General features: G+C 35.8%; 1 protein-coding gene across 4 annotated transcripts in view; it reads right to left on the minus strand.

The window, feature by feature from the left end:
* Positions 1-14,045, minus strand: part of RPRD1B (regulation of nuclear pre-mRNA domain containing 1B) — an 83,969-nt gene that overhangs the window by 32,436 nt on the left and 37,488 nt on the right. For all 4 annotated transcript variants that reach the window (XR_013484794.1, XM_020990756.2, XM_020990755.2 and 1 more), the window contains exons 5-6: positions 7,458-7,584; positions 6,258-6,433 (exon numbers count right to left, since the gene is read on the minus strand). Coding sequence is in view for 3 of the 4 variants with exons in the window: in XM_020990756.2 (XP_020846415.1) it covers positions 6,258-6,433; positions 7,458-7,584 (303 nt within the window). In the remaining variant the exon portion in view is untranslated. The remainder of the gene's footprint in view (positions 1-6,257; positions 6,434-7,457; positions 7,585-14,045) is intronic.

A 14,045-nucleotide genomic window follows, 5' to 3' on the forward strand; every position in this document is an offset into this window, starting at 1 on the left:
TTGATATTTAAAGAGGCATGCTGTGGGAAAACTACAACTCTTTTTTGTGTCACAAGCATGTCAATGACTATGGTTAAATATTTTAGTAGGCAAACTATGACAGAAAACCCAGATACTGTTTTGTCTTAATGTGCAGATACATATTTATGAATAACGATCAACTGATGTTACATACACATTGACTGAAAACAGAATTAGTAAAGCTGTTCCAAAAAGCAGTTAAGAGAAGTTAGGCTATAACTGGAACAATTGTGAACTGTACCTGTGGTTAGAGTTCAGGATCATAGTCTGAAAGAACTGTCAAGGTTTTGCCACTTTTATCTAATGGAAATTATCACAGAGTTTACCTTGAAATATCATGGTCACGAAAACTGTATTAAAATGTAGCATCTTTCTTTAAGTAGAAAGCTTAAAAAAATTTTCTAAAGGTGTGGAGAAATCCCTGCCCATAGCTCTCTCCTCCCTCCTCCCAACATTATTCTAATTATGAGTCTGGCCTTACTGACTTGCAAAACACCTTAAATAGGTGATAGTAGCATGCTCAGTTGTCAGATGAACATCAAAGATAAGATTTCCTAATCAAGTCATTTCTGCAAAGCATTTAAATCACAGAGATTCTAAGTGTCAATAGCTCAAAAGAATGGGAGAAATTCAAATAGCAGGACAAAATGTTTCTGAATCTGTTACAAGTTTTGAATTTTCCACAAATCCCCACATTATTTCAAAAGAATAAGTTTCCAAAATGGAAATGTAAGGAAACCCTGCGTTATTCCATCAAAAAAGGATTGCAGATTTAGAGAATAAAAAATAATTTTAAAAAAAATGGTTCCATCTCAGAACAGAGATAACAAAGCTGAGTATATAATGAATAGCTAAAGGTTTCAAGAAATACATTTTTCTTATCATTAGGCTGTAGTAACAGACTGAACTAAAAGTGATGATGATCTGGCTCAACACACTATTTCTACTGATTTGTAATTCAGGCATCTCTCTACTGTCTACACCATAGCAATAAATTTCTTTATTTCTAAAAAGAGGATTCAGGCACAGGATTTTGGATAGGATCATAACGAAACAGAAGAATGTATTTTTGTTTATCCTCAAGCCATATCAAGCAATCTTCATTAATATGTTCCAAAGGTATGGAAGTGTATCTTAGAAGAAAGAGCACCAGAGTAGGAATAAGAAAATCTCGGTTCTAATCCCAGTTTAGGGCAGTTAGGTGGCACAGTAGATAGAGTGTAGGGCCTGGAGTCAGGAACACTCATTTTCCTGAGTTCAAATCTGGCCTCAGATACTTACTAGCTGTGTGACCCTGGGCAAGTCATTATACCCTGTTTGCCTCAGTTTTCTCATCCATAAAATGAGCTAGAGAAGGAAATGGCAAACCACTCCAATATCTTTGCAAAGAAAACTCCAAATTGGGTCACAAAGAATTATATATAACTGAAACAACTGGACAACAATAATCTCAGCTTCACCAGCGACCCATCTGTTACTAAGTCTCAGCTAACCTACATTTCAGCTTTTTTGCCCATAAATGACTTGGCCAGCTTATCATGCTACTGTTGTTTTGGAGATCAAATGAGATAATGTAAGTAAAATATCTGAAATGTATCAGGCCACATATGAATGTAAGGTAGTATTACTATTATGTACCTTTTTTCTTTCTTCACTTCCCCTCTAAATTCTTTACTTCAATCTTTCTGTTCCCTTCCCCTTTTTGCTTTTTCTGCTTATGCACCCACTGGCTTAGCCCTACTGGCTGTATTCAGTCTGAAGGTTGCTTACTCTTGTTAAGGGGATAGCCTACTCCCAAATTAACAAAAAAACCCTCTATATTCTCATCTACTCTAAGTACAGTTATTCTAATGAAAGCTTCTAGCCATCTGCACCCTGCAGAGAAGCAGAAAAGGCTGCCAAAAACAACAGAATGCTATCAGTCTAGTTTAGTGTCCCTCATCTGTGGCCAAAGAATTTCTCAAGTTATTGTAACAAAACTAAAAACAGAAAGTCATACAGAAAGGCTAGACTCTAAGTCATTTTCCCTTTCCCTGCTGTGTTTTCTGAATAAAAAGGCTATGCCCCTGAATAGTCATTACAGTCATGGGGAGTGCCATGCTGGGGAAAAAAGGAAACAGCTTCAAGTTTCAATGAAGCAATTTCTCGCCTCCCAACAGCACAAGAGAACACAGTTAAGTTTCACACCAAAGAGAATAGAAAAGTCAGTCTGTTGGCATGTTTCCACCTTTAACCAATATACTCTTCTAAATAAGCTATAGTTTTTCTACCATAAGATTCTTTAGACTAAGTGATTTCAGCTTTAGATACTATTCTGCACACAATGATATCTACCTACTTTGCTCTTCTTCTGTTAAAATGCAACATACTAATCAGAGAAGTAGGAGAACCTTAATTCTAGTCCTAGCTCTGCCACAAACTCATTGTATGATCTTGGGAATAAGTTACTCCTCTGTAGACTTTAATTTCTTCTTCTGTTTAAAAAAAAAGAGGAATTGAGAAAGATGATTTTCAAACGTCTATGATCCTTAGCCTAGATTGTATTACATAACCTTCTAAATAAAACTACAATCCAAGTAATTTGTTTAAGCTCATTCTGTGACAAGTAAAATAATTTAATCTTTAGCTTCATCCTCAATTGCCTTAATCAGGCTACAAGTTCCACAACAACAGGAATCTATTTTTTTCTACAATGTCTTAATTCTTGCCCTTCACAGAAGTATCTCCAACCAGTAGGTCTAATTACTAATCAACTCACAGAATGTTATAGCCTGAAAGAGACCTGAAAATTATCTAGTCTCCCCCTCATTTTACAAATGGGAAAACTGAGGACCTAAGAAAGGAAGTGATTTGCCCAAAGCCACATAGCAAGACAGTAGCAGAGATGGGACTGAATAATGTCCTTTGCTTCCCTACAGGGTACAGATGGTTAAAGGAGAACACATGTCTGGGATTTCAAAAAAAAGAAAGTATGCTTTGACTGAAGCTTTGCAAAAGGAATGTTCTTTGCCTATGGGTTTTATACTTTGGTTAGGGAAATATGGTCACTGTTTCTATAGGACACAATGCTTTGAATCCTATAGTCACTCAAAAATAGTTTAATATGCATAATATATATAATTGTTTAATACATATAAAATAGATATAATACATCTATACTGATTTCCATTAGTTACATCCTACTATTATAGCTGGGATAAATAGTGAACATACTACTTCATGGATACTAATATCTAGTTTGGTTTTTTTCTTATAGTTAATCATGACAATTCTTTACCTAAATAAGATAAAGTTTGTTGTCCTAATTTTTCTCATCCTTATGATGCCAACAGCCATTTTTACATGGCCATTCATAGAAACGTCCAGTGCTCTATAAGTGTATTATTTCAATGTATCTTTAGTTATGACTATAAAGTAAAGTTTGAGCATTTGCCAAAGAGAGCTAATAAGTGAATACTAAATGAATTAATTTAATAAAAACTTCATTGTTTATAGATGGCAGAATTTTTTTTCTTTCTCCTAGACATGGATTGATCATTTCTAGATTCAACTTGTTTCATCTGCCCTATACCTACATAAAGGAGTCTATATTTTTCTTCCTTTAACCTTAAAAAACTAGTGCCCACCTCGATCCCACCACCTTCAAATTCTGCATATCCTAAAGCAGAGGAATGGAACTCAGTACAAATTACCCAGATTAAAATGGAAATGGAAAATGTCAAGCAAAAAAATAAAAATAAAAATAAAACACAGATAATGGTAATTTGTGATTTTTCTGAGTCAACACAGATACTCACCAGGAGGAAAAAGGAGCATTATTCAGAATTAAATATTTAACCTTAAATTGTTGCTTATACAGTAACAAAAATCCAAATTCTTCTTTGGTACTTTGGGAAAGCACAGATAAACTCCTCAGGGGGAAAATGATTTTTTCCCCATATAAGAAAAGTGTGAAAATACACATTTCAACCAGCATTTTGATTCAAAATTTCCAAAGTATGGATCTGGCCATGGAGCTACAATAAGTCATCTCTGATCTAGGTATGCTCCTCCAGTGCAACAAGGAAAGCTGTTAGGTTTTGCTCATCTAGCCTCCGACAGTAACAAAGATTAGATAACACAAACTACTCAACGGAAAGTACTCAGTGTGAGAATTTTTCTTTCCCTACTTAATGGCAAAGAGGGTTTTCTTTCTCTGAAGGAAAGAAATGTCCTAAGAATGAGAGAACCTGAACATACCTTACAATCCCAACAATCTCCATAAAAATGTAACAGACTCTTAAGACCTAAGGTGGAACTAAAATCTCAGATTGTAGAGATAAGATTGCTTGACAAGGATAAAACTAATTAAAAGCTATCCTTTTCGCATTTTTTAATATACCTAATTTCTGTTTGTACAATAACAAACCTAGAAAAATGTTTAATATTAAGTGGCTGCTAGAGAATATTTGGGGCAGAGGCATGGGGAGTGGAGTGGGGAGAGAGAATGAAGATTCCTGAGGCTGACAGCTTGTGGATTTTTAAACAAAATCCTTCTGCATTCTTCATTTGTTCAATTTCATCCTAATCCCAAGGTCAGTGCTGGAATGGGACTAAATATGATGGCATTTATCAAGCCACTGCCCTACAGTTTAAGTAGGTACCAAGGTGGAAAGGGAAAACATAACAAAGAGTTAACCTGCTCTACCAACCCAATCTCTTCTCAAAGATGCCGTCCTCTATGATAGCTTGCCATGTTCCACCCAACAACAGCTGCTCATGATAATCAATGTCTGACAGTTCAGAGAAAGCCCTTAATGTGTCGCCAAGGGGCAGTTCAACAGATGGCATAGTGACTTACAACCAGAATCATTAATTACATTCCCTTATTAGTCCCGGGGCACAGTGCTGAAAATGCTTCCTCAGTGAAAGATGAACATTTCAGATAAATGACCGTCTGGTATTGCCTGTGCAACTCCCTCTAGGACTTCTGGTCATTGCTGATTTCTAGTCAAAACGATGCTATTTTTACAGCCGTTTCCCATCTTCCAGGTTCAAGCTGGCTATGAACATGAAGTTCTTACCACCACTATTCATAATTACTCCCATCATCACTGCAGGTAAGGATAATGTACAACATGCACATTATTTGTTTTCTACTGCACAGTCAGATGACAGTGCTGAAACACAAACTCACTTAATCTTAATCATCTCATCTCTGAAAGCCTGAAGACTTAATTTCTTTCCCCTCTATGCCAAGGAATTTATGTCTTCTGAGTTGAGGCACAGGGAAGTTTCCTCTGATCTCTTTATATCACTTTCAATTGGGGCTACATTTACAAAACTGTAAAGTTTAAGACAAATTCATGGGTATGATTAAAAAAAAAAATCAAAACCTGCTTTCCTATGGCCAGTACTTTCCAATAGCCACAGGGAATAGTACCTTTTCATAGACTCTAAGCTCCCTGAGGACAAGGAAGAGTGTCTTCATTATCTTTAGAAACCTGCTAGCATCTAGCCCAGTACACTGGTACTTAAATATGTGTTGCATGAATATCTTCTTACAATCAAGTGAACTGTTGGAGCAAAGGTAACGACAGGTATTTGTGTGGGAGGCTACCCAAGGACAAGTGCTGCCAATCCTTCTCTATGAAAAGGTTACATGGGATGTGGCATTTCCTAAGTGTCAGAGGGGAACAATCCTTATTTTCCCCCCTTATTGATGAAAACCTACCAGGGATAGAAGAATAAGGGTTAAACTTAATAGAATGACAACTATGAAATTTCTGAACTAACAGCACACAGGGCTGGTACAATAAGTAGGTACACTGCTTATTGGTTTTAGCTTGTATATAACACTCAGAACTTTGGAAATGACTAAAGAAACTTGGGGGCACTCTCCAACTGCTGTCTGATTACATTCTTCTATTTCAGCGCCATCTCTGAGGCCTGTATCTCAGCCAACTAATATTTTACCTGAGTTCAAACTGGTATGTTAAAGGTTAGGCTCTAAAATACCAAGAGTGGGAGTTCATGAAGTTTCTTTCCTGAAATCTAAGGCCTGTTCTTTCCTGGCTGTAAGGAAATATGACCAACATTTACAAGAAGGTCCAAACAACTCTGATACCTAACAGAATTTTCCCTTCTCGTAATTTTTTTTAAATAAAAAGGGTTGTTTCAAGGATTATACCCACTGAGTGGTGTGAACTACAGGGAGAGGAACTGAAGGATTCTAGCTCACTTTGGATAGTACTTACTTCTAGTTTTTTCTCCTTCTCTGTCAAAACATCTTTCTGGTTCTGGGTATACTCCACCAACATGCGTGCCAGCTGGCGCCGGTCTTCCAGTTCTGCTGCCAGTCGCCCATTATATTCTGCTAGTAACAAACATGCTTCATCCACTGTCTTTGAAAGACGTTCAGCTGCCTCTTTGTCTAAGCACAAATGTGACCCAAAAAAAAAATTGAGACAACTCACAAATCACATGGGCACGGCTGAGATGACTGGGCGAGGGAGGTCTGGAAGGGCAGGTGGAATGGGGACAGGTACAGTCAAAGGACTTCTCCCCAGTGTGCAAAGTCTTTTTTTTTTTCAAATACAAGAATAGACTTGGATTTAGAGGGAAACAATGAAACAGTTACAATTTGGAAGTGCACCATCATCTAGATAAACTATTTCCCAACTACCTAAGGTGAAAGAGCTCTGTAGTGGGAATCTGACAAAAGGATACCTAAATGCTCTATTTTATAAAAGCACTATGGGAATGCTAACATCCAAACAAAATAGGCAATGACTTTGGTTTTAAAGGTTAAGCTAAAAAGAACTATTCCTTTTGTTCAACATATTTCCATTTATGTTACCTTATTTTTCCTTCTTTAAATAATGCCAGATATTTGCTATTGGGGGCGCGGGTGGAAGGGTTCCAGACCTTTCATTTTGATGATGTAGGAAACTTCTGATGAGGAATTTTCCTCTATTAAGGCAGATCAGCAACTGTTTTGCAGTTTTTAGTCTTAGAAAGAAGTCTGGGGACCTCAGATACCCAAGGTCACAAACAGTTTGTGTCAGAGGCAGGACTTGAATTCAGATTTTCTTAACTTGAGGATGGCTTTCTAATCACTATACCACACTGCCTCTCATTAGAACTACATACTTGCAAGGAAGCAGTATTATTAAAAGCCAAAAGGAGTCATGACATAGTCTACATTTCAATAGATGATTTTTAGGATGCCTCAAGGTGGTATTTTTTGTAGGAATTCAACCTACATTTTGGTAAACTCCAAACAGAAATTCAGATTTCATTACATGAGCTCAGATTATATGCCTTTGACAACAAACAAGTATGCCCTCTGTCCAATACAGTACAAAAGCTTAAACCTTCAGCAATAAGCAGATCTTATAATTCAGTGTATAGCAGATATTTTCTCCCCTCTTTTACCTCAGACCCAAAGATCTCACCTGTAATTTTCTCTAGAAGTGAAACATCTTGGACTTCTTGTGGTAGTGAAGCAATTTTCTGCCTCACAGTGGCATCACCTGATGCAGCATTTTCCAAATCTTGCAGGGCTTTGATCAGTTCCTCGGTCTACCAGACAGAAAGCCAATGAAAGTCATTAGTACACAGAGAATTTCATCTTTCTTAGAAAGTAGTTTAAGTTAAATGAGGTAGAGATAATTTTTAAAAACAGGTACTCCAGATTAGTTTATAGATTCTATCCTGAGAATTCACACTACTCACTCTATTTTCCCATTTACCAACAGTACAGTGTAAGGGAATATATAAAATTAATTTCTGAAATTTAATAACGGCAAGACAAAGGTGAAATTCTACACTATACCTTAAAGATCACATTCCAAATACATCCATGTCAAAAAGAACCTAAGATAATATTTTCTGTTTTGTTGTATACAGTGCCTAGAACTATATTAAGATTACAATATTTTAAAATAAGTTTTTATTGACAGCTTTTCTGTTTTTACATTGCCTAAATTTTTCCCTATAACCCTCCTCTTACTCTACCCACAAAACTGTCTCGTAAATTTTTTTAAAAAATATGTTATATACCATGTTCCATACCCATGGAATACCTCTGCAAGAGTAGAGAGAGATACCTTCTCATATCTTTTCTTTGGGGATATGCTTATTTTTTGTAATCTTGCAACCTTCATTTTTTTTTTAATTTTGTGGTGGTTCTTTCCAATTTAACTTGTTGCTATTATTATGTACTTCATTTTCTTGGCTCTGCTTTATTTTGTATTAGTTCATATAAGTCTTTCCATGTCCCTCTGTATTCTTCATAGTCATCATTTCTTATGGCACTATAATACACCATGAAATTCATATACCACAAATTGTTTCACCATTCCCCAAGTGATGGGGAATTGTTTCCGGTTCTTTGCAGCCACAAAAAGGTGCATAATTATTTGTTGAGAAGATGCACAACAAATGTTCGTTGAACAAAAAAAATTGCACAGTGAATGTTTCAAATTATTTCATGAGTTTGCCCCAAAAAACCAAGAATTCCCATTTTCTAGGAAGGTCACTAATGAGTCACCATTTTTAAGGCTAAGAAGAAAAGTACACCAAACTCATTAGTAGCAAAGAATTAAGGCCCCACATATATCAATTCCATACCCTTCAAAAGTATTTGTTAAAACACTATGTGTACAGGGGGCCTGGGAATGCAAAGAAAAAAAAATTTAAACAATCTCTGATCTTAAGGAACTTACATTCTACTGAGGGTGGGAAACAGGTGAGGGGTGTACAGATAGAAATAAGTTTATAGAAAATAAGTACAAAATAATTTCAGGATAAAATAATTTCAGGATAAAGGGAACATGAGCATAATAGCTGTGTGTGTGTGTGTGTGTGTGTGTGTGTGTGTGTGTGTGTGTGTGTGTGTGTTCAGAGCCAAGACTTGAAATGAAAGCATTCCAGGCATGGGGAATAGTGTGTGCAAACACACTGTGGTAGAAAATGAAATACCATGGAAGAGCGTCCTAGAACAACTAGGCCAGTTTGGCTGCAACACAGAATGTATAAAGGGGACTAATATAAAATTAGTTGAAAAGACAGAATGCAACCACATTGTGAAAGGTTTTTTAAAATACAAAACTAAAGGATCACAGCAAGCCCATAAGGCTTCCCGAGCAGGGAAGTGATGTGGTGAGCCCTGTGCTTTAAGAATATCAATTGGACAGCTATGTAGAGGATAAATTAAAGAAGAGGGAAGGGATTCAAGGCAGAGAGACAGATTAAGAGCCTAGGGTAATAATCTAAGTGTAATAATAAGGACCTGAACAAGAGCAGTAGCTGTGTAAGTAAAGGGAAGGGGTAAAATGTGAGAGAAGGGAGAGTTAACAAACCTTGACAACTGCCTGGACATGGGGAGGAGAATGGGGGTAGAGAGTGGGGAGAAGTGTGTGTGTGTGTGTGTGTGTGTGTGTGTGTGTATGAGTCAAAGAGTTGAAGATGACTCCAAAGTTTCAAATCTGTATGAGAATACTTAAAGTATAAGTCAAAAAAAAAAAGAGAGAGGAAAAAAATGGAAAAATACAAAATGTTTTGATAGATTCACCAATTATAATAATTTCAGAGGAACAGCTGACTTTTTAGCTATTAACCAAATACAAAATGGATTAATTCTCTAATTCTTTATAATTTACAAACATAAAATGTAAATCCGGGTGACCATTTAATTACTCACTCCCCCAACACATTTAAGAAATAGACAAGCACCAGAGGCTTTTATAAGATAAACAGGCATATACAACTCTACCAAAGTCTTCCTCTGATGTCTCATCTCTGCTAGGTCCTACTGAGGTTGAGCAGCATCAATCTAGGTACAGCATTAGACTAACATGCCTGTTGTTTGAAAGATCGTTATCAGAAGGTTGGTCATTAAATGATGAACTTTTGGGCCATAGTAATGAATCTAATGAAGCAGGGACACCACGTGTGCACACACATTGGAGGTGTGGGAAGCAAAGTTTGAAATCCATTAGTGGAGGGAATTCACAATGAAAGTTAAGGACATCTGAACTAATACACAGTATCATAAACAAAATTTACTAAAGACCTAAAATGTGCAAAATACTATACTGACATAGGGATATAAAAGTTCCTAATGCATGTGTATAAATGAGATTAAACTTTTTAGCTACTAATTCCTAAAGAACCACATGAAATTTTTTTCAAAAAATCAAATCTTAACCGCTGCTTTAAATGAAGCATCAAAGAAAAGCTAGTTGTTTGGCACGAAAATAATGTAAGAAAGGTTCAGTAGGAGCTACCCACTTTAATCTTTATTTTTACTGGCTATTAGCACCACCTTGTGGTCATATTTTCAACTGGGGGGGTTGTCATTTTTTAAAAAGATCTTTACAGGTATCTTTTGTTTTCACACTGCTTACATTTCTCACTCCATCCTAGTTTTCCTTCTTCCCAAAAAGCCATCCTTATAGTAGGGATTTTTAAAAAGAAAAAAAATTCATCAACACCAATCAATACCCTAAAAAAAATCTGACTATATGCAAAGTTCCATACCTCTGCAAAGGAGCAGGTAGAGAAAGCTATCTTTTCACATCACTTTGGGGTCAAGCTTCTACATAGTTTGGCAAAATTCATTTTTATGGATTTTTTCAAAAATCTTAACAGTTGGGGCAGCAAGGTGGTGCAGTGGACAGAGCACCAGCCCTGAAGTCAGGAGGACATGAGTTCAAATCTGGCCTCAGATCAAACACTTGGCACTTACTAGCTGTGTGGCCCTGGGCAAGTCACTTAACCCCAACTGCCTAAAAATTTAAAAAAAAAAATCTTAACAGTTTTCCTCAATATCCTCTCCCCTACCTGAGAGTACTTCCCATTCCATAAGTATTTTTTAAAGAGAAAAAAAAAGGGAGAAAAATCAGGACATATGTCTAATGTATTTTAAAAGTCCAAAAACATGTTCAACAGGCAACACCTGAGGATCCCCCACCTCCAAGACAGGGTGAGTTGGGAGTATACTCCCACATCTTTTTTTTCTGAGTCATCTTTAGATATTGAAAAATTAGCAACAATAGTTAAACTGGAACCTACCCCCCCAAAAAATTGAAATGATAAATAAAATAAAAGCTAGTGTTTTGAAAAGACCAATAAAATTGATGGACTTTCAGCTAATCTGTTTTTAAAAAGGGAAGAAAATCAATAAAATATCAAATAAGCAAGATAAAATCATAACAAAAAAGCATAATCAGAACCTCTTATGTATAGTCACATGCTAATAAAACTGAGAACATAAAAGAAATAAAAGAATACTTCAGAAATATAAGATACCCCAAGTGACAGACCAGAAAAAGATCATAAATAACTCAATCCCAAAAAAATTCCTGTTCCTTAGAGATTCACAAGAGAGTTCTATCATATTTTAAAAGAATAATTAATTTTGTTGTTTAGTCATTTTTCAGTTGTGTCTGAGTCTTCATGACCCCACTGGGGTTTTCTTGGCAAAGATACTAGAATAGTTTGTCATTTTTCCTTTTTCAGATCATTTTACAGAGGAGAAAACTGAGGCAAATAGGGTTAAGTGACTTGTCCAGGGGCACACAGCTAGTAAGTGCCTGGGCCTGGATTTTAACTCAGGAAGATGAGTCTTCCTGACTCTAGGCCCAGCATTATATCTACTGTGCCACCTAAGCTGTCTGCAATAATTAATTCCCACACTATACAAATTAGTCTCAAAAACTGAGAAAGCAAGCTCCCTACTAGAATCTTTTTATGACACATATTATAGTCCTAATACCTAAACCAGGCAAGGATAAAACACAGAAGGAAAACCATAGGCCAATGTCATTAATAAATATTAATTTTTTAAAATTTCAATAAAATTCTAAGACCATAGTGAATTATCCAAAAAATCATTCATTATGGTGCTGGATTTATAGCAGAGATGCAAGGACGGTTCAACATTAAGAAAACAGAAAAACAATCAACAATAGTTAATGATATTAAAAGTAAAAATGCCCCAAATCACAAGATTACCTCAATATATGCAGGAAAAAAAACCTCTCACAAAGTACAATATTAATTTATACTTAAAAAATCAACAACAAAATATAGGCGTAGAGGGACCTTTTTTAATATGATAAAAAAAATTTAATTTGCATGACTTCAGATGTATGACGGGTATTATTATTTCTTGCTTTCTCAATGGGTGGGGTAAGGGTAGGGAGAGAATTTGGAACTAAAAATAAAAATTTAAAAAATGAAATAAAACCAGAAGCATGAGATATACTGAACCTTTTCCAACAAATAAGGGAGTAGAGCAAAAATGCCCTTTCTACCTACTGTTACTTGATATAGTTTTGGAAATGTTAGCAATAGCAATAAGACAAGAGAAAGAAATTAAAGGCATAAAGATAAGTAAAGAAGCGATAAAAACTATCCTGATTGCTGACGATATGATGGCAAACTTGAAAAATCCTAAGTGAATCAGCAAAAATACTAATCAAGACAATAGCTTCAGCAAAGCTGCAGACTTAAAAATAAACCCTCAATACCACATCACACCTATCAGACTGGCCAACATGACAAAACAGGAAAATGATAAATGTTGGAGAAGATGTGGGAAAATTGGAACACTAATGCATTGTTGGTGGAGTTGTGAAATGATCCAACCATTTTGGAGAACAATTTGGAACTATGCCCAAAGGGCTACAAAAATGTGCATACCCTTTGATCCAGCAATAGCACTTCTAGGGCTATATCCCAAAGAGATCAAACAAATAGGAAAAGGACCCACATGTACAAAAATATTAATAGCAGTTCTTTTTGTGGTGGCAAAGAATTGGAAATTGAGAGGATGCCCATCAATTGAGGAATGGCTGAGCAAGCTGTGGTATATGAATGTAATGGAATACTATTGTGCTATAAGAAATGATGAACAGGCTGACTTCTGAAAAACTTGGAAAGACTTATATGGTCTGATGCTGAGCGAAGTGAGCAAAACCAAGAGGACTTTTTACACAATAACAGCCACGCCATGCGATGACTAATATTGTTAAACTGAACCCTTCTCTGCATTACAAGGATCTAAGACATTTCCAGAGGCCTCGGGATGGAAAATGCTGTCCACGTCCAAAGAAAGTTGAATTGTTACCACTTATTTTTACCTTCTTTTGAGTTTTGTTTCATCTTTCTGATGGTTCCTCCTATTGGTTTTAATTTTTACTTACAACTTCACTAATGTGAAAATATGTTTAATAGGAATGTAAATGTAAAGCCTATATCAGATTGTGCGCCGTCTTGGGGAGGGTAGGGTGGAGGAAGGGGGAGAAAAACTTTCAACTCAAAAGCATATGGAAGTGATTGTTGATAAATTCAAATTAATAAAATTTAAAAAATAAAAATAAAAATAAAATAAAAAAAGAGAGAAAAAAAAATGAACCCTCAAAACAAATTGCATTTCTGTATTAACAACAAAATCCGAGGAGAATAAGAGTAAGGGAAATCGTATTCCAAATAACTACAAAATGTATAAGGTATCATGGAATACTGAAACACACAAAAGACTTGTAGAGATTCAATCACTACAAAGTGCTCCTTAAGGAAATAAAGAACTAAAGAACTAAAACGGATGGAGGCTGGGTTCATGGCTGGGCAGTGCTAGTATTATAAAAATGGCAATACTATGAAAATTTATACTTTCAATGTTATAGCAATCAAATTAACCAAGGGTATCCTTTATAAAATTTGATAAAATAACAAAATTCATCTGGAAAAATAATAGATCTATAATATCAAAAGAAATGATGAAAAGAGGTCAGGATAAAAGAGAAACAGCACTTCTGGACCTCAAGCTATATTATAAAGGTACCACCATCAAAACCATCTGGCACTGATTAAAAAATAGAGGTAGATCAATGGAATAACTAGACCAAGGAGAATCAGAAACAATGTAACTCACTGGCTATAGCAGCCTCAGCAAATTTCTGTAGTTTGGAGTTTAGATCTTCAGGCACTGGAAAGAAGTGGGGAGGGTCAGATTCTTTTGCAAGCCCACAGTT

The sequence above is a fragment of the Phascolarctos cinereus genome, unplaced genomic scaffold, assembly GCF_003287225.1.
Source record: "Phascolarctos cinereus isolate Bilbo 61053 unplaced genomic scaffold, phaCin_HiC Scaffold_2;HRSCAF=192, whole genome shotgun sequence".
Classification (NCBI taxonomy): Eukaryota; Metazoa; Chordata; class Mammalia; order Diprotodontia; family Phascolarctidae; genus Phascolarctos; species Phascolarctos cinereus.